This window comes from Astyanax mexicanus, chromosome 3 (genome assembly GCF_023375975.1).
Source record: "Astyanax mexicanus isolate ESR-SI-001 chromosome 3, AstMex3_surface, whole genome shotgun sequence".
Classification (NCBI taxonomy): Eukaryota; Metazoa; Chordata; class Actinopteri; order Characiformes; family Acestrorhamphidae; genus Astyanax; species Astyanax mexicanus.
Window position 1 is genome coordinate 52,324,704 of NC_064410.1, and position 18,351 is coordinate 52,343,054.

The 18,351-nt window shown below is 39.5% G+C and overlaps 1 protein-coding gene across 1 annotated transcript; it reads left to right on the forward strand.

Moving 5' to 3' along the window:
• The first annotated feature begins 2,835 nt into the window (after nucleotides 1–2,835).
• Nucleotides 2,836–17,961, forward strand: rbm24a (RNA binding motif protein 24a). Its single transcript, XM_015604909.3, has 4 exons — nucleotides 2,836–3,379; nucleotides 6,292–6,415; nucleotides 6,558–6,612; nucleotides 14,816–17,961. The coding sequence occupies exons 1-4, from the start codon at nucleotides 3,212–3,214 to the stop codon at nucleotides 15,156–15,158; spliced, it is 690 nt and encodes a 229-aa protein (XP_015460395.2). The 5' UTR covers nucleotides 2,836–3,211; the 3' UTR covers nucleotides 15,159–17,961.
• Nucleotides 17,962–18,351: the final 390 nt, after the last annotated feature.

Genomic DNA, 18,351 nt, shown 5'->3' on the forward strand with positions numbered 1-18,351 from the left:
GCTGTTTATAAAAATGGCTAAAAAATCAATTACAAGAACTGAAAGACTTTTAGCTGCCACAGACAGCATTTGCAACATATAATTTCAGCCAAAGTGACTGTTATTAAGTGTTGACTCTGCTGTAAGATCACACAGTCACATGCAAGTGAAAATCCCAAGGTGTTGAACAGTTTTTTGATTGGCTGAACTTATCTAAAATGTAAAATCTAAAATATTTTACAGTATTACACAGCCTTCTTGCCCTCCTGCATCAGTGGAAGTCAATGATAAAAAAACGTTTTTGGTTATTCCTTATTGCCATTATCATGGTAGATGTAGGTTTTTCTAAGGTTTTTCTAATCACTTTTATAGTGTGTTTATAAAGTGCACCCAAATAGCAAACTTTTGCAGGTTCAGATCTGGCCTACCTCCACCTTTCTTTTGGTCCAGTTGCCACATGGAATGATGGGCCAGTTCCGGCCTATTTGTCTGCAGATCTCTAGCCAAATGTTTCTCAGAAAGCAACCAAAATAAGCCCAGAAAACAGCCACAATTACCAGAACTGAGCCAGATCATAAACGACAGTGGTGTTGCACAAAACAATAAGTCTTTTAATCTTAAACAACAACATTTTACTTATGTTAAAAATTCAAAGTAATCCAATAGAGTATAGATGCACCAAGATACACAACACTACATGCACACATACTGTATTTGTAGACACCTCTGTTAATGAATGCATTTATGTATAGTCCCTGTATTGAAGTAAAAATAAACAATTGGACTCCGTAAAAAGCAGATTAACACTCACCTATTGGCACCATGCTAACACCAGGAATGGACAATGAGAGGGGAATAAAGTGCCCAGCATTGAGCTGTAGAGCAGTGGAACTGTGCTTTCTGGAAGGATGGTGTTCCATCCAATACTTTTGAGATGTGTTTTGCCAATTAATGCAATCAAAACCTTATAGCTGTGCTCAAAAATTTAGTAGAAAGCCTTCCCTGGACAGTAGAGACAGTTATTCCAACAAAAACAAGATACAAAAAAATGTTAATTCCCTTAATTTTAGAAGAAATACAATGAATGAGCATGTGTCCCAATACTTTTGCCCATATCATGTATTTGACACACTTAGACCAAGACACAATGACGAAGGGGAGACACATGCTGGCACATAGGCTGCTTTGTCCTCTCGGTGAAACATCATCTGGAAGGCACGAGTCCTCTGGATCGCACCTGTCTTACAGTGAGGCCGCCGTCTCTCTGGCCCAGGGGGGAAGGCTTCTTAACACCACTGTGACCACCTGTCGTGCTGTCCCAGACGACACACTGACCATTTGGTTGGCTTTAAAGAAAGCCATTCTTTAGCTGACATCTTTCAGATCCTGAACTTTACACCTCTTTAACTTCATTAACTAAAGGTCTCTCACAGGCAGGCCTGGGCTTTATGACGATATTTTATATACATATATACATGTATTGTGATAAATTTTATAATTGTTACACACAATATGCTTTTCAGAGTATACTGCAAATATGGTCAGTGCTTAGAAAAAACACTGACCAGCTGCACATTTTAATACTAATAATTAATAATAATTTGTCCTGATTCATTTAAATAAACACAGCACTTTCTGAATAAAAACACTCTACTGAATATCAGCTTTAATTTTGACCAGGATAAGGTATTATTTTGTTTGGGTTTTATGGTTTAGCTGAGCTAATAGCATAGCAACCTAAACAAGATATGTAACCAATTTGACCAAGCTTGACCAACATGACTAAGTTGGTCATCCAAGTTAGTTGACTTGCATTTCCAGCATGACCAACAAATCCAAGTTGTTTGGCTAGCAAGACCAAACTGGATGACCAGCATAACCAACAAGGCCAGACTGGTCAACCAGCAATAACAAACAGGTTGACCAACAAGACCAAGTTGGTTGACCAGCATGACCTCCAAGACCAAGCTGGTCAACGAACAAGACCAAGCTGGTCAACCAGCATAACCATGCTTTTTGACTATCATGACCAGCAACACCAAGCTGGTTGACTTATCAAGACCAAGCTTTTCGACCAGCATGACCAGTATGACCAGAAAGACCAAGCAGGTTGCCCAGCATGACATAGCTGGTCAACTAGTATGACTAGTATAAGATGATAAGATGTGAATCTTTCTTTGGGAATCTTTATCGCTCTAATGCTTAGAATTTAGATGACTAATTTGTTTGTTGTGTTGATTAATTTCTGAATATTTGAAGACAATATGTTTTGTTATTGTTGCGGATGTTTATTTTTGTAATCATTGTAATTATACATTTTCAATAAGGTTTACTTTAAAAAGCAAGCATTGACGAAAATCAAAGGCAGCATACACTTTGCTGGTTAAAATGTAGTGAACCAGTAAATTACAACCAGCTTAGACCATCCAAAACCAGCTACCTGAAAAAGCTGATAAATTGTGAGCTGGATGTATGTTGTTATAAAAATTGTATAGCATGAAAATGTCTTTAAATATCATGATAAGTATTTTACTGTATCGCCCAGCTCTACTGACAGGAACGCCGGCTAGCTAATATTGCAACAATACAGGAGTTGATGTGTGATTTGTGAAAGCCTCACAAACACGCACACACACACACACACACTTATCAAAGCAACAAGTGTTCTTGGACAGCCTTGTGCTTTTTCAACACACACACACACACTCACACACACACACACAAAACCGCCCTGTTGTGCCGCTGCCCAGCTGTTGGAAAGCGCGTGCGATGGGCGTGACATGTTAAACACGCCCCGCCCATTCCCTGCTCTGAGTGGGCGTGCCCTCTGCAGGCGCATTTAGCGATGGGGTCAGAAGCACTAAGCAGAAGTAACGTCAGTTATCTACGCAGGGGCGTTCAGACCCACCTGAGGATCTCCGGCACAATCCGCTCCACATTTCCTCCTGACTGACACTAAATCTACCTCGTTTGTAGCCTGAAGCCGTGTTTTATACTCCTCAGAAGCTGTTTTTTTTGTTTCGGAACTCGTGTCGTGCGTTTACCAGGGTTTTTTTTAAGAATATTATAAGTATATATAAGTATATAAGTAAGTTAACTAGCAGGAAAGTTGCCTCGACTTTGAATTATAATACATTGCACTAAGTTACGTTGTTTTTTCTCCTTAACTATTCGTTTTGCACTTGAGTATAGCTCTATTTTTGTACAGAAAATAAAAAACAACAAAATAAGGATGCATACCACCCAAAAGGACACGACCTACACCAAGATATTCGTCGGTGGGCTCCCCTATCACACCACGGACTCCAGCCTGAGGAAATATTTTGAAGTGTTTGGGGAAATCGAGGAGGCTGTGGTGATTACAGACAGGCAGACTGGGAAGTCCAGGGGGTATGGATTTGTAAGTAGCCAACATTCACTTTATTCTTTATACATTTTATCCATCCAGTGTAACGCCAGAGTTACTGAGGATTCACACATGTTGATATGACATCACTGTGCTAAAATACCACTGTGCTGTGCTCTGTGTGTGCGCTGTGAGTGTTTGTCTCTGTATGAGTGTGAGAGTGTGAGTAAGTGGGTTTGTGTGTGTTTGTAAGAAAGAAAAAGATAGAGAGGAAGAAGAGTCAGTCCAAAACATGCATTCTGCTGGGCTCTAAATCAAACCAAACTCGGCCAAACTTAAGCCAAACTCGTGCTTCTCCTCCTTCATTTTCTCAGGCTTGGGTGGGACAGCTGATGACAGTGCGATTAGCCAGCTAAACCTAACTGTTTGGCTGCTTGGGGGGTTTCTCAGTGGGGGAAATCCAGCTGAAACCCAGCATGGCCAACCGGCTGAGCTCTTGACCATTGTAGGGTATGTTTTGGGTTGAGTTTGCTGGTTTATCTGATCTGGAAACATCAGTGTTCTTTACCATTAAAATGTTCAAGCTTGGTCATGCTGGTTGACTAGCATAACTAACATGCCCAAGGCTGGTTGACCATGATGGCCAGAAAGACAATATGATTGACCAAACCATAAAAATACACCTTGGCAATCAAACAAAGCTTAGACCATCCCCATCCAAAACCAACTTCCAGTAAAAGCTGGTCTTGAACTGGTTATCCAGCTTGGTTACCAGCATAGTGTATGTTTTTCTGGATGACCACCACATTGGCAATTAAAAATAAACTTGCACCATCCCCATTCAAAACCATGTTCTGGAAAAAGCTGGTCTTGAACTGAACTAGGATGAACATAATCAAATGCAACATTTACCTTGATGGTCAAAAGCTGGTTAACCAGATTGGTTGGCAGCCTTGTGTATTTTCAACCCTGTTAATTAATAAAATCCAGCTTAGACCATACGCATCATACATATACCAGATCTACCAGACCTACAGCTTCCAGCAAAATCTGTTCTTGATATGTAGCATACACCATGCTGTTCAAAAACTGTTTAACCAGATTGTTTGGCAGCTTAGTGTATGTTTTTCTCAGGATGACCAGCTTTTTAACCACATTAAAGACAAGCTTATTTTCACCCAAAACTAACTTCCAGCAAAAGCTGATCTTAAGCTGGATTTTCTTGCTTTACCAAGCAACACACAACTAATCTGACATCCCTCTTCACCACACTGTTTTTGCCTGTTTGGTAATGGTTGTTAACGTGAGCCTGTGAGCTCATGGTTATCTCTGAGAGGTCGTGCCTTTTGTACCCATGGGGAAAAAAGACTGGAACTTAAGTTGGAAAGCTGACTCACTTTTTGAGAATAAATACTTCAAGAAAAACGAAACTACAGCCATTAGGCAGTGTGGATAATCATGACCCATCTAACTTTACCCTAATGGGGCTCTGTTGGCTCAGCTGTGGGGCTAAGAGCACCCTGATAAAGCCTTTCATGGTCAGAGAGTAAACACTGACCATCCACACACAGCTTAAGTGGAGTCTCACAGTTTCTCTGATGTGGTGGGATTTCAAAACAAACTGGCTGTCTGTTCGCTAGCCAGCTTCACTGACCCAACAGTGGCAACTTGTTTGTGTGTCTGTTTGTGTTTGTTTGTGCGTTCTTTCCATGGTTTACCATTTAACATGTTCTGTCAAAAAGTGATTCTAGTAATTGTTCCTAGCATCTATATTTTAAAAGTATGCCAGATCTGTACCATTTTTCTTTTGGTTCAGTTGTCATATGAAATGCCAGGCTAATTATGGCCCACTTGACTCCTGCCATTTCTTAGCCAAACGATTCCCAGAAATATAGAAATTAATTCAGCCACCATTACCCAGATAAAAACATAGTGATGTTGCACAAAATTATTATGTACTATGTATAAAAGAATAATCAACCTCAAATGTATAATTGCCTCCCAATTCCATACCTAGAGCACACGTCAATAAAAAGGATGTATTATGATTGTTTGTAATCTCCACTTATGTCTGTGTTACATATTTTAAGACAACCAAAATGTCATAATATATACACAATGAACAGTATTTTATAACAGATAATAGTAGTTTTATTTATTTATTTATTTATGTTTTTGGTTTAGTATTACTAAAATAATTTTAGTAAAGTATAATTAACCACAAACATCTCTATATTCCATCAGTAGTGCACACATATTCAACTAGTGTCTCATTCTGGGTGTTTTATGATATTTCTAGCTATTTATGGGTTATATTAAAATTTGGACTGTATTTTTATAACATGTAATACAAACGTGCCACCTATACTGACCAAATATAAGTCATTTTTTAACAGTACTATAAGCTATAAGAGATGTACATATGAAAGTATAATCAATCTAAATTGTCCTCATGTACCTTGTATAGTAGACACAAGTTATTAAAAATGTAATTTTTTAATCTATTGTTTTATTATTTTTAGGTATTTATTTATGTGTTATATCAAGGCCTAATATATCATAATCTATCCAAAATGCACATTTTTTATAATCTATGATATAAAATAACATTTTACATTACAGTATTTTTGTATATTAAGACATTTATGTCTTTTTTTTTTTTTTTGAATAATGCTGCTTTTAGAAAAATATGGGCTGGTCTAATGAAACCAGTCAGTTGATTCTTACTTATTTAGTAATCCTAGCTAATTTTTACACTGCATTAGTGTAACAATTGTTCCTGAAATGTTTAGCCAAATGTGTAGCTTCTACATCATATTTAAAACTGTACCCCAGGGAAATCCTCTAAGAGGAAAAATATCACTACAAAAGTCCGTTTATTAAGGCTGTAAAAGATGCTGGCAGTATTAGCTCAACATTATGTTCAGTGAGATTTCTTTATCTCTGTCCTGCTTGTCTGAACACAGGTGACTATGGCAGATCGCTCTGCAGCAGACAGAGCTTGTAAGGACCCAAACCCCATTATCGATGGCAGGAAAGCCAATGTAAACCTGGCTTACCTGGGAGCCAAGCCACGAGTGATGCAGCCAGGTAAGGGTTTTAGTGTCTGCTACAACTCTGTATTCATTTATAAACATGATACTGGATTTAGAATAGGCAGCTTTGTATGCTTTAATAAATTAAAATAACTAAAACTAACTGTAGGTTTTTGTTTTCATGAATTTGTGCACAGGTTTCACGTTTGGCGTTCCCCAGATTCATCCAGCTTTCATCCAAAGACCTTATGGGTAAGTGCTGGCAGCTCATTCCACAGAATGAGAAAAGTTGCTGACTGTGTGTGTTCAGGGTGAGAAAGGTTCCAGCCGTTGTTAGTCATATTATGTCTATATCATACAAAACTAGCCATTTAGATTTAGACTATTCCAGTACCTTCTACACAAGCAGTCCTCTGGCCATTCCAGATTCAAATAATACATATAAGACCTCCTTCCCTGCAGCCTTCTGCACATAACAAATTGTACTAAAACTTCCATTTAGAATTTTCCCAGTACCTGCTAATTGCAGTCATGTAGAGACACCACGTCCAAATTATACTAGAACATACTCATTTTCTGTTTGCATTAGGACTATCCTGCCATATCCTGCCACTGACACTGTAGCTCTTTGAAAAGAGCATGTCCAGCTAATTTTAAAACTTACTTTAGACTTGAACTTAAGACTATCCAGTAGCTCCTACACTGCAGCCCTCTGGACATACCGCATCCAAATCATACCAACCTGCTATATTGACCTAGACTTAGGACTGTCTCAGTACCTTTACCTTCTACACAGCAGCTTGGCCATACAGTGTCCAAATTAAGCCAAAGTTGCCTTTCACTTAGATTAAATACTAGCCCCTATTTCCTATACTGTGCTCTTCTGGACATAAAATGTCCAATTCAAGTGCTATTTTGACTGGGATTTAAGATTATCCCACTACCTCCCACATTATAGATAGATTTGGATATTTGGACCAAATCATACTGAACCTGCTGTTTAAGTCTAGAACTAAGAATATTTTAGTCTCTTAGACTTAGACTGCAATTATATGGCCGTGCCATATCAAATAATACTAAAACTTCCATTATTTCATTAGATTTTATACTGTCATCAGTATCTTCTACTACTGCAGTCATCTAGAGGTACCATGTCCAACTCCTACTAAACATAGTTCATTTAGATTTTAATTTAAAACTGTAAAACAGTATCTCCGACTCTGCAGTCATTGCACAATTTCTAATGCATTCCTAATTTACCATTTTAGATTTCGACCCAAGACTATCTAGGTACATTTCAGGCTGCAGTTATATGACTATACCATTTCTAAATAATATAAAAAAGTCTTTCCATTAAGTCTTAGATCTTAAACAGTTCAGGGACCTTCTACACTGCATTCATCTGTCTAAACTATGTCCAAATCATACCAAACTTAATAATTAGGCTTGCATCTAAAACCAGAATTTGGATTAAGACTATCCCAGTACCTCCTATTCTGCAGTCCTCTCAAGATACCATTTATATACAAATAATACTAATCCTCCACCATTCTTAGATTTAAGCTTGTCCTAATACCACCAAGACTGCTTAACAAATGCAGATATAAAAGACAATTCCATCCTGTCCTTATGCTGAATATGGTCACCAATACCTGACCTCAGGTTCACTCCTCCTACTGAATAATTGATCAGATTAGGTAAGCGCTAAAGAAAGCAAGAATGTTACATGTGTGTAAGTGAGTGTATTAGAACGTGTGTGTGTGTGTGTGTGTAAGTATGTGTGAGATGTTCTTTAATTGGCTGTAGCCTGACTCAATGTTGTCTTTCTCTGGTCCGACAGGCTCGATATGGGTTAAGCTAACCTATGGTTTGAGGAATAGCACAGATCAGTAGCTACTGTACCTGTAAAGTCAAACACACACAAACAAGCTCGAAATGGTGATTACAGATGCATGTATGTTGTTGTTTTTTTTATTATTTTATTGTGGTTTGGACTTTCATTTTTAATAGTACATAGAGCTGTGTGTGCCTTTTTTACCGTTATGAAGTGGTGTTAATAGCTAAACTGTGTGCTTTTTCATTTACTAGGGTGGGGAGGGCTGGGAGGCTGGTTTGGGGGTGTTGGTTTTCAGTGTTGTGGAGGAGTAATAACTTTGCTAGGGGCAGCAAAGTGGGGTTTTCCCTTTTGATGCTTTTTTTACTTTTATTTTATTTGGGTTTTTTTTTTGCTGGAGCTTGTTTCTTTGTTTTCTGGTGTCTTGTTTTTTGGAGTGAGTGCCATCTTCTTTTGTGTGTGTGAGTGTGTGTGAAGTTGTTGAAACCCCTTTCTTCCACCCAACCTCCACTCAACCAAACAAACAACCCAACAACAACTTGCCTGCACGTTGCTGTTTTTGATTATTTTATGTATTTTTTTGGTTGATTGGTTCCCACTCACATCTGTAGTGACTGTGATGGACTTGTCGCTTGGCTCTCCTTCTCTCTTCTGCACTCTTTCTCTGTGATCTGTTCATTTCTTGCTCTCTCTCTCTGTCTCTGTCTCTCTCTCTCTCACCCTATAAGGCGTCCTGCAGTGGATCCAGAATCCCTGGAGACCTTCAGTTACTGATGTGTTGTTGTACGCAAGGGCGAGCAGCGGGCCCGCCTCCTGAGACTCCTTTTTTCCCATTTTTTTTAAACATGTTGAAGTAGAAGTTGTGGAGAAGGACTAGTGAACAATTAGAGAAGGAAACATTGTTTTCTCCCTTTTTTTCACGTTTCACACTCTTTCGTCTGCTGTGTGAGGAGTGAAAGTGTGTGTATCAGTGTGCCTGCATGTGTTTGCGGTGTTGCAAGGCCCCCATCACCTCACCCCACCATCCCAATGTGACACAAACAACTGTCTGGATGGCACGGCCCCCTGAACGAGCCTTCGTCACATGGCCCTGTGCAGCGTTAAGGAAAACAAGCTTCTCCATTGTGCCACACAAAGGCCATAATGCTGACACTGCAGTCGCATAAAGCCTACTCCCTCACGCCCTCTCTCTCTCTTTCTCTCTCTCTTTCTGTCTCTCTGTCTTTCTCTTTCTCTATCTCTCTAGCTTTTGGGGGCAGGGTTGCTGCGAGCATGTAGCAGTGAGATCCACTGTGAAAAACAGGCCCCGCTGTGATGCAGCGTCACTTTAAAGGCATCTCTCGCATAGCAACAGTGCATGAGCTGATGTGAGGAGTGCTGTCAGGAAGCAGTGCAGGGCGTTTGAATGGGAACCTCATGGTGTTGACCTTGGAGCAGTTGGCTCATGCTGACCCAAGGCCAAACCCAACACGGCAGTGTCAAAATGAGACAACAGTCCACTGGGCTGAAGTCACAACAGCTATGGGCCAGCTGCCTTTTTTTTTTTTTTTGTACAGTAGTGTGTTCACACTGCAGTTGTACATTTCTAGATGATTTTGTGTGTTTAGTGGCTTTTCTAGACTTGATGCAACTATAAAGTCTTTTATGTTGGTTAATCAATGCTTTTCAGCAGCCCACACTTTTTATTAAGGTTCTACCTGAAAGAGCCATTCCTTATTTCTCTTTAATCATTTTGAATTAAAACCCCTTTTCAGTGTTTTGAAATAACTTTGGCTGTTGCTACAAAATGTGTGTAGCGAAACACTGTGTGCTATTTCATTAAAGGCAGAAATCCTAGCATGCATAGAGCTAAATTAGAACCGTGATGTGATGAACGAAACTATGCAGTTATTAGTGAGCTTAAAATGCATCTGTTACTCCGGCCCTGTTGGACTTTTGAAGGTCCTGGATCTCAACACTCGGATTTCAGCAGATGCCAACAGGTGTGCTCCCTGGAGGCAGATTTGATGGAGCCTGTCTCCATGGCATTAGATCTGAAATGAACCTTTATTTAGATATGAACTTTAATGAGACTGCCCGCAACAGTCCAGTCCAGTCTAGTAAGTCCATTATGGGGGAAATGTTTGTGGCCTGGCCTGGCGTGGCTCTTGGTAACAGTAGTATTTTTAACCGGTGCCTGAGGAGGAAATGGCCTCCTGAGTCCCACAGGACGTGCACTCTATTTGCTTTACAACTGCTGGGCCACAGTATTTGGCATAACCCAGCTGTTTGGTGTTCACTATCACCTTGAATCAGTGATTCACTGTAGCAGTTACTCAGCAGAAAAGACTGGTCCTGTAAAAAAAATCTGAAAAAACTGAAACTGTATAATTAAGTTTCGGTTTTCAGTTATGAATATCAGTTCTTACAGCTCCTCTCAGCTCTAATGGAAGGGCTATTCCAGTAGTTTAAAGTGTAAAAGCTAAAGGCAACATCAGCCATTTTTTTAGTCCAGCTTTGAGGAGCAATTTAAATAGATCCAGTGGATCTAGGCGATCTTACACATCACAAGCATTTTTGCCATCTGGTTCAAGGCAGTGGATTGCCTTATAAACTATTAAAGAGTTATATAAATCAATAGGACAATAGGTAATATAGAGCCAGTGTAAATACATAAAATGGGTATAATGTGTGCTCTGCTTTGAGTTTTAGTGAAAAATGTGGAGAGAGAAATGGCCAGGAAGCTTAAAATTTGCACATCTAGCTGTACAAGGTTTGTTTGTTTGTTTGTTTGTTGGTCAAAAAGACATAGGTTAGATAAATTGCTGTGGTTTTGTGTGACAAGATAAAAAGATAAAAGGCCGTTTGTGGATCACTTGGCCTGAACAGCCTTCAGGAGATGTTTAGAAAAGGCCCTCTCTAGCCACAATAAAACCTGATCCTAAATCAGTTCTCGTGCTCTAAAATGTGTTGAGATTCTTTGTCATAATGCTGAGGTAATCATAAATGATTCTGCTCTGAATCTTTTTGAAAGAAAAGAGAACGTGGGCAAACAAGAAGAGACTAGTATGGTGTGATGTTTTTTTTCTCTCAGGCAGGCTGTGTTTGGAACATACCACAGCAGCTCCTGCTGAAGATGAAAATAGCCCAAGTCCAGCTTCTCCTGTCACTCAAACGGAGAGTGAGCTGTGGAGGCTATGGGGCATTTAAGTAATACGATCCTGTGCTCCACACATCATGTGTACAGTATGTGGAACATGATGTTATAGGAAGTGATTTCTAGAAATGTCAGGAAATCACCATTTGGAAGATGAGTCACTGCTGTAAGAGGTAGGCTAAGGTGGACAAAATCTTCCTTTTAGCTTCTTAATTGAGAAGTGAACAAGTGAAGCAACCAGAACCAATGTTAACTTTTTTACCACAAAAGAAAAAGAAGGGTATGAACTAAGGGTGCTTTCACTCCTGCACTTTTTAGCCTTACTGCGATTAATTTGAGCAGGAGTGTATAGAAGTTGGATACGGACCCAAACAACTAAACACCACGACTCTTAACCTGGAAAACTTAAAACTACAGAGAAATCAGCACTGCTTTTTTCCTGTATTTACTTTCTAGCTCTGCTTCAGACAGGCAGACAGAGCATTCTCATGTAGTTTGTCTTGACACCTTTTGGCACACTTGGCAAACATGATTTTTTCCTGTTGGAAAACCAATCAAACCAAACCAAGTGAACCAGATCAAACAAACTATAGGCTGTCATAGATTTGGTTATGCTCTTATAGCAACACAATTTATGAATTTTGACAATTTGTACAAATATCTGTACCCATATTCACATATGTTCTTTCCTTTTTTAATTATTTGGACACTTTGCTTTAATCCCAAAACATTTTTGATTACTGATTTATCCTTAAAAGTCATGTAACCAAGTTCCAATGAGAGCTACCGATGATGAAGCACAACCACCACACTACAGGGTTAGTTTTACTATAGCCTCTCAAAAGAAACAGTGGGAGTCTAATGTCTAATGTAAAACGTCCCAAGCTACGTTTAAACAACACTTTTATATACTATTATACACAGATTCATCTGGACATTCATACACTACATGTCCAAATGTTTGTGGGTACTTCTATTAAGCTGTGGAGCAGGGGAACTGTGTTCTCTGGATTGATGATGCTCCAATTATTACTTATGGGTTAAGTAATTTTGGGGTGAGACAGGGTGATCATCAAACCTCCTGTCCCCTCTGATTGCTATCAAGTCCTCACAGCAATAATGATGTTGGGTAATAATCAGTAGGTCAGTAGAGTTAGATAACATGTTTAGAGAACATGTTTAATACCTCTGAATTTAGAAGATACAGTAAATGTTCATATGAATACTTTTGGCCATATAGTATAAGTCAGATGTTTAATGCAGAGGAAAGCTGCTCTGCTACTGGTGAACTGCATGTTTATAGTCTATATGTTTGTATGAGTATCTTATTTATGATGTTTAGTCTGTTGTTATTTATACTGTAAGTGTGTGTGTGTGCTTTTTACTTTATAAACTGTGTTCTGTGTGTGTGTGCTGAGTCTGTGGCACTGTGTTGTGTTTGTAACCCTGATTTTTGTGTGTGTGTCGTCCTAAACTGTTAAGTATCACTATTCTTATTCTTGATGTATTTATTTTTGTCCGAATACATTAACTAAAGTGGAGCTGTTACCTCAGGCCGGCGAAGCGTCACCACAGGAGTTCATAAGAACAGCTTTGACCCGAGTGGAAGGAGCGCTGGAGATGGCTTCCCCCCCCCCCCCTGTATTTTTGTGCTTTGTGTGAGTGGTTGGGTTGTGTTGAGTTGGTGTGGGTGACGAGTATTTATTTTGTTTTGACGCCTGTGTTTGTAGGCCTGCTTCTTCATCTGGGGCCATGGTTTTTGGTTTGTTGTTGGTTTGGACTGTATGATGGTGTGCTGAAAATAGGGTTGCCATGATAGAACCTTTTGACAACATATGATGGAAGTTTAGAAAGACTGTATGATGTTCTGACAAGTTTTCATTTTCATTGACAGTATTCTTCTCAATCCTTTTCTACATTGATATTATATAAAAAATATGACCATATTTCAAAACACATGGTCAGGAAGCGCTATATAACAATCCATTTACAAATTGACATAATTAAATTTCTGTACATTTTACAATGAATGGCTCAATAGAAACTCTCGAAAAATGCTGTGAATAATATCTCATTAAATTGACTTCTGTTGAAAGGTAAAATTGTTTTCTCCTGGAAAGTTAGAATTTTGAAGTTTTTTAAATTAACAATAATATAATATAGCACCGCAATTTTTTTAAAATATTTCCCTTATTACACTAAAAAAATATTACAATCAACAAATGTGTCTCTCATTTCCCAAAATTTTCTTTCCCTATTTCAGATTTTAGATATTTTAGAGATTTAAGCTACTAAAGGCAAGTTTACTTGGTATAGCACCTCTACATGAATGCAGAAAACAAAAAAGGCATAGACATTCGTACCTTCCTGAGATACAGCACCTACGAAAGGGTTTTAATAAATGAGGGAGAACCAAAAAATCAGCCTTTAGGCTGCTAATCAACTTTTAAAAAATTAGTAATAATAAAGCAAACAAATAATAAAGCTAAGGATAACATAAAGGTTCTAAGTTGGAAAATGCAGCAATGGCATTTCTATTGCAGCCGTAACCGACTCATTTCTTTCTTTGCTGTAATGACAACCTCTAAGCTGTTAATCAGTAATTTCTAAGAGTTTTCCAATTTGAGGTTCATCAATTAAAAACGCTGTGCCACTGCCAAAGCCAGCAAGCTGATATGGGAAGCAGAAGAGGGGGGAGGACCTGTCGAAGTGCAGTGGGGTACGTAATGAAAGGCAGAATGTGCTCATTGTTCCTGATTGCTTATTTAATCAAAACTCCCCTCTGTGTGCGCTGTCCGGCCTGAAGCTCATTGTCTAAGCACGGAGGGGGAAATAGCCAGCAGCGTCCCTTTTTGAAAACTGTCCAGCTGTCAAAGTGGCAGTGACAAGTTCACAATGCCCCCCTCATCTTCTCTCCGTTTCCCCAGGGTCCTACCTTCCCCAGTCGCAGCGGCCCACAGCGGACCCTGTGATTTTAGGGCAACATCTGCCAAAACGGGGTCATCGCTAATCTGGTCCACAAATAGATGGTGTGGCTACAAGGTTTACTTTCCAGATGTTTCATTCAGTTGTCAAAGTGGAAACAGCTGATTAAACAAATACAACCTAACTGGAGTTGGAATGAAAATCAGTTTCCATGCCAGGCCTTTGTGGAAAAGGTTGGATTCACATTTCTAGAGTATTCTCTGGAGGTCTTTAAATCCTGTCTTTGGGAGCTTTGTGCAGCTCCAGTGTATGTTTAATTTCAGTGATATATCTATTCTGGCAACCCTATCTGTCTCTAATAACCACTAGCAGGCATTTCCTTGGTGTTACTGGACAACGGGATGGGGTGTTTCTTGGATTGGGGTAATGGTGGGTGGGGGGGTGCTTGGCCGCAGTGTGGGTTTTGCCCTGTGGTTGTGGTTCTGCAGTTTAAAGCTCATGCGGTTTGATGCTACTTAGCCTTTGTGGCAAACTGACGCCTGTGCCTTTGTGTCTCGCAGGATTCCAGCTCACTACGTGTACCCGCAGGCCTTCGTGCAGCCCAGTGTGGTCATCCCTCACGTGCAGCCGACCACTGCCTCCGCCACGGCCTCATCACCCTACATCGACTACACTGGAGCTGCATATGCACAGTATGCAAGCGCAGCAGCCGCTGCAGCTGCGTATGAGCAGTACCCCTATGCAGCATCTCCAGCAGCAACCGGATACGTGGCCACCGCCGGCTATGGCTATGCCATGCAGCAGCCTCTGGCAGCTGCTGCCGCCCCAGGCACTGCGGCCGCTGCTGCCGCAGCTTTCGGCCAGTACCAGCCCCAGCAGCTGCAAGCCGACCGGATGCAATAGCAACTACTGGCATGGAGAGGAGGAGGAGGAGGAGACACCAGGGGAGCGAGCCAGCGCCCAGCGACTGCTCATCAGCTGTGAAGGGGATGTGGATGAAGATGATTATTTATGATGATGATGATGGTGGTAATGATGAAGGGCGTATCTATCGCTGGAGGAGAGAAAAAAGGAGATAATAAGAGAGAGAGGAGAATTGATGATTGCTGGAGATGATGATTATTAGTGAGGTGGGAACTCCATTGCTTTCCAACTTGCTGTGATTAACCAAAAAAAATTATAATAATTATAACAATGAAAAAATGAGAAAAACAGAAAAAAAGAAAATGTGGGAGAAAAAAAAATCACAGAAAAGTGTAAAGGAGGGCGATTTAACTTTTTACCATTATCATCAGTAATGTTACTGTTATCTTTATGATTACTAGTGAAGTAGTTTATTATAAATATATATATTTATTGCTAAAGGAGAACGCAATGACTAATCACTGTGGATTGAAGATGTAGAAGAAGCCTTAAGTCCCAATGCTGTCATTAACGTAGGAGACCGTTCTTCATTGTTGTCGAAGGACGTTAGGTGTCCCCCACAGTGTTTTGGATCTGAAGCCCTGTAACTTATACATATATATATATATTTATTATCATTTATTTGAGGGCTCTTTTTGTTCTGTCTTCTCACGTGCATTGCGAGTCGTTAACGTTGTTGTTTTTTTTCTGATGATCAGGGAAATGGAGCATTTTCCAGCGAATTAGTAAAGACAAACTCTGCCAATCAGGGAATAGTAGATGTAACTGTGGAGGAATGGAGTAAAGGAAAGCGTAGTCGTAGCTTTGTTTCACGTGTTCAGAACTACCTTTGTTGTTGTTTTTTAATCTTCCTGATGCTGAATGTTCCCCTTCTCTGACTCCTGACTCCTGTTTTGACCTCTTGACCTATGCAAAGCAAACAAGCCACCAGGAGACAAAACAAACTGCAAGAAAAGCAGAGATTTTCTGTCGACCCCTCTCTCTGAAGGACAACGAACAATTTGAGGGCGCTCTGAAAGGACACAATGATGTTGTATTATTTGCCTGCATGGACAATACACACACACACACACACACACACACACATACACTCACAGGTACATACATTTAAGTATATCTATACACACAATACTATACTTATTTCCTTAACACTGTTTAAGTGAGGGGAGGGGTATAAACTCGTGTATATATGCACACAGAAACAACTATACATACATACTTGTAGAGAATAAGAAACAGCTACAAACTCAGCTGGAGGCTGGGAGTTGGAGGCAGGGAGCAGCAGCTGCTGTTGTGTGGGGAGTTACATACAAGCACACACACATACACGCACACACACACACACACAAGCGGATGGCTCTGGAAAGAACGCATCACTTGTGCTCGTTTGTTGAGCTGTCACTTTTTAATCCCTGGGCCCGTTTGGGAACAGGTCCTCTACAGCTCTGTCAGCAATTCCACCTCTGTCCTAGAGAGGGGCTGGAGGCTTAAGCACAGGCCACCCACCCTCTAACACATGCACACCCTCTCTAACACCCATCCCGGCCTCCCGGTGTGTCCAACACCTCTCCCTTCTGCACAGCTCCTCTCTGGAATGGGACACCAAAGCGCAACAAGGGAGAGAGAGAAAGATAATGGAGACACACACACACACACACACACACTTACTTATAATCACACACATACACATTATCCCTGTACCTATGGACTATTATCAGTCAACCAATCCATATCATTGAAAATGATCTCTGTTCTTTTTTTGTGTTCTTGTTGAAAAACCAAGCAAACACCTATATGTCTGCACACCAGCATGTCTTTCCTAGTGAGAGACAAATCCATTCTCCATTCTCTCCTTAAAAAAAAGAGCTAACCTTAACATCTGTGTGTTAGTAAGCAGCACTAAAGCCGAGAGTTCGAACTCCAGTACGCGGGTTCTTTGTGTGCCTTACAGTTGTAATGCTATTTAAAGAGGAAAAAGAGATCTACTATTTAAGATATTTATTTTGAGAGTTTGTATGTTGCGCTCTGAGGACAGACTACTTGGAGGCGGTACTGTATTAATATAATGTATTCATTCATCTCATGGCATATTATTATTATTATAAGTTATTTAATAGATTTAGTTGTAATATTATTAACATACTCAACCAAAAAAAAAAAAAGAAATGTTGATGTAGGACTTATTTAAGATACAATTCTGTATGTGCACTGTACAATTCTATTTTTTTCTATATGCCTTTTGAATTTTAGAACATTGCATTATCGGCTGCAGTATCGGCTGGGTTTAATGCCTATTGTAAGATGTTTATTTAAAATGCAGGCCTGTTTGCAGGCAGGTTCTTTTCTTTCGTCATATCTAGGACTGTCAAAGATTTCGGAAAAAAATACAAAAGCTACACAAAAAAAAAAAAAACGAACAAAAAAATCTCCTGGCAGAAACTAAACAACATGCTGCTTCATACACTAGAATGTATAGTCCTTGTCAAGGTTGAATAGCTGTGCTTCTACTGCTTTTAATATTCATCAGATGGGCTATTTTACACTGTTGGGAATTTTTATACTTGAACTATTTCTTACAAGGGAAAATATGAAAATGAATCACAAAAAAAAACTTTTTAAGGAAGATTTTCATTGTCACTGGATTTGGGCATGTAAGGTGTTATATTTACTATTTAACGTAAATCCAAAGGTCCTCTCGGTAAACCTTATTTAAATATTATTTCAGATTTTCAACACTATTTACTCTAAATGGAAATAAAAAGGTTCTATATTTCAACCTTAACCACTGTGTTTCTTTGTGTGTTTACTCTGACTTTACTATCATACTATCATGACTTTACCATGTGATGGTTTCTAAAATGTGTGTTGCAAAAATTGATGAATGATTTGATCCATTTAGACATTGCTAAACTTATGCATGCTGATCTAGGATCAGCGTAGACATGTTACACATCACTAAATGGGACTAGATGCATCATATCTTTTAGAGGCTGTGCTATACTTGATCAAACAAATTGTTCATTATTAACTTTTTAAGATTTGCCATCTGAATGCCATAGGATTCCAGAATTGCCAAAATCTGTGGAAATGAGCCTGTTATTTTGGCATTATAGGTCTTTTTTCTCATCTAAAACTTTCCTGATTCTTTTTTCATTGTATACATTTCATTCAA

Bases quoted from the DNA above. Each gene is read 5' to 3' on its own strand.
- rbm24a (XM_015604909.3), top strand. From the start codon at position 3,212: ATGCATACCACCCAAAAGGACACGACCTACACCAAGATATTCGTCGGT. The intron at 6,416-6,557 runs GTAAGGGTTTTA...ATTTGTGCACAG, and splicing joins GCCACGAGTGATGCAGCCAG to GTTTCACGTTTGGCGTTCCC. The intron at 6,613-14,815 runs GTAAGTGCTGGC...TGTGTCTCGCAG, and splicing joins TTCATCCAAAGACCTTATGG to GATTCCAGCTCACTACGTGT.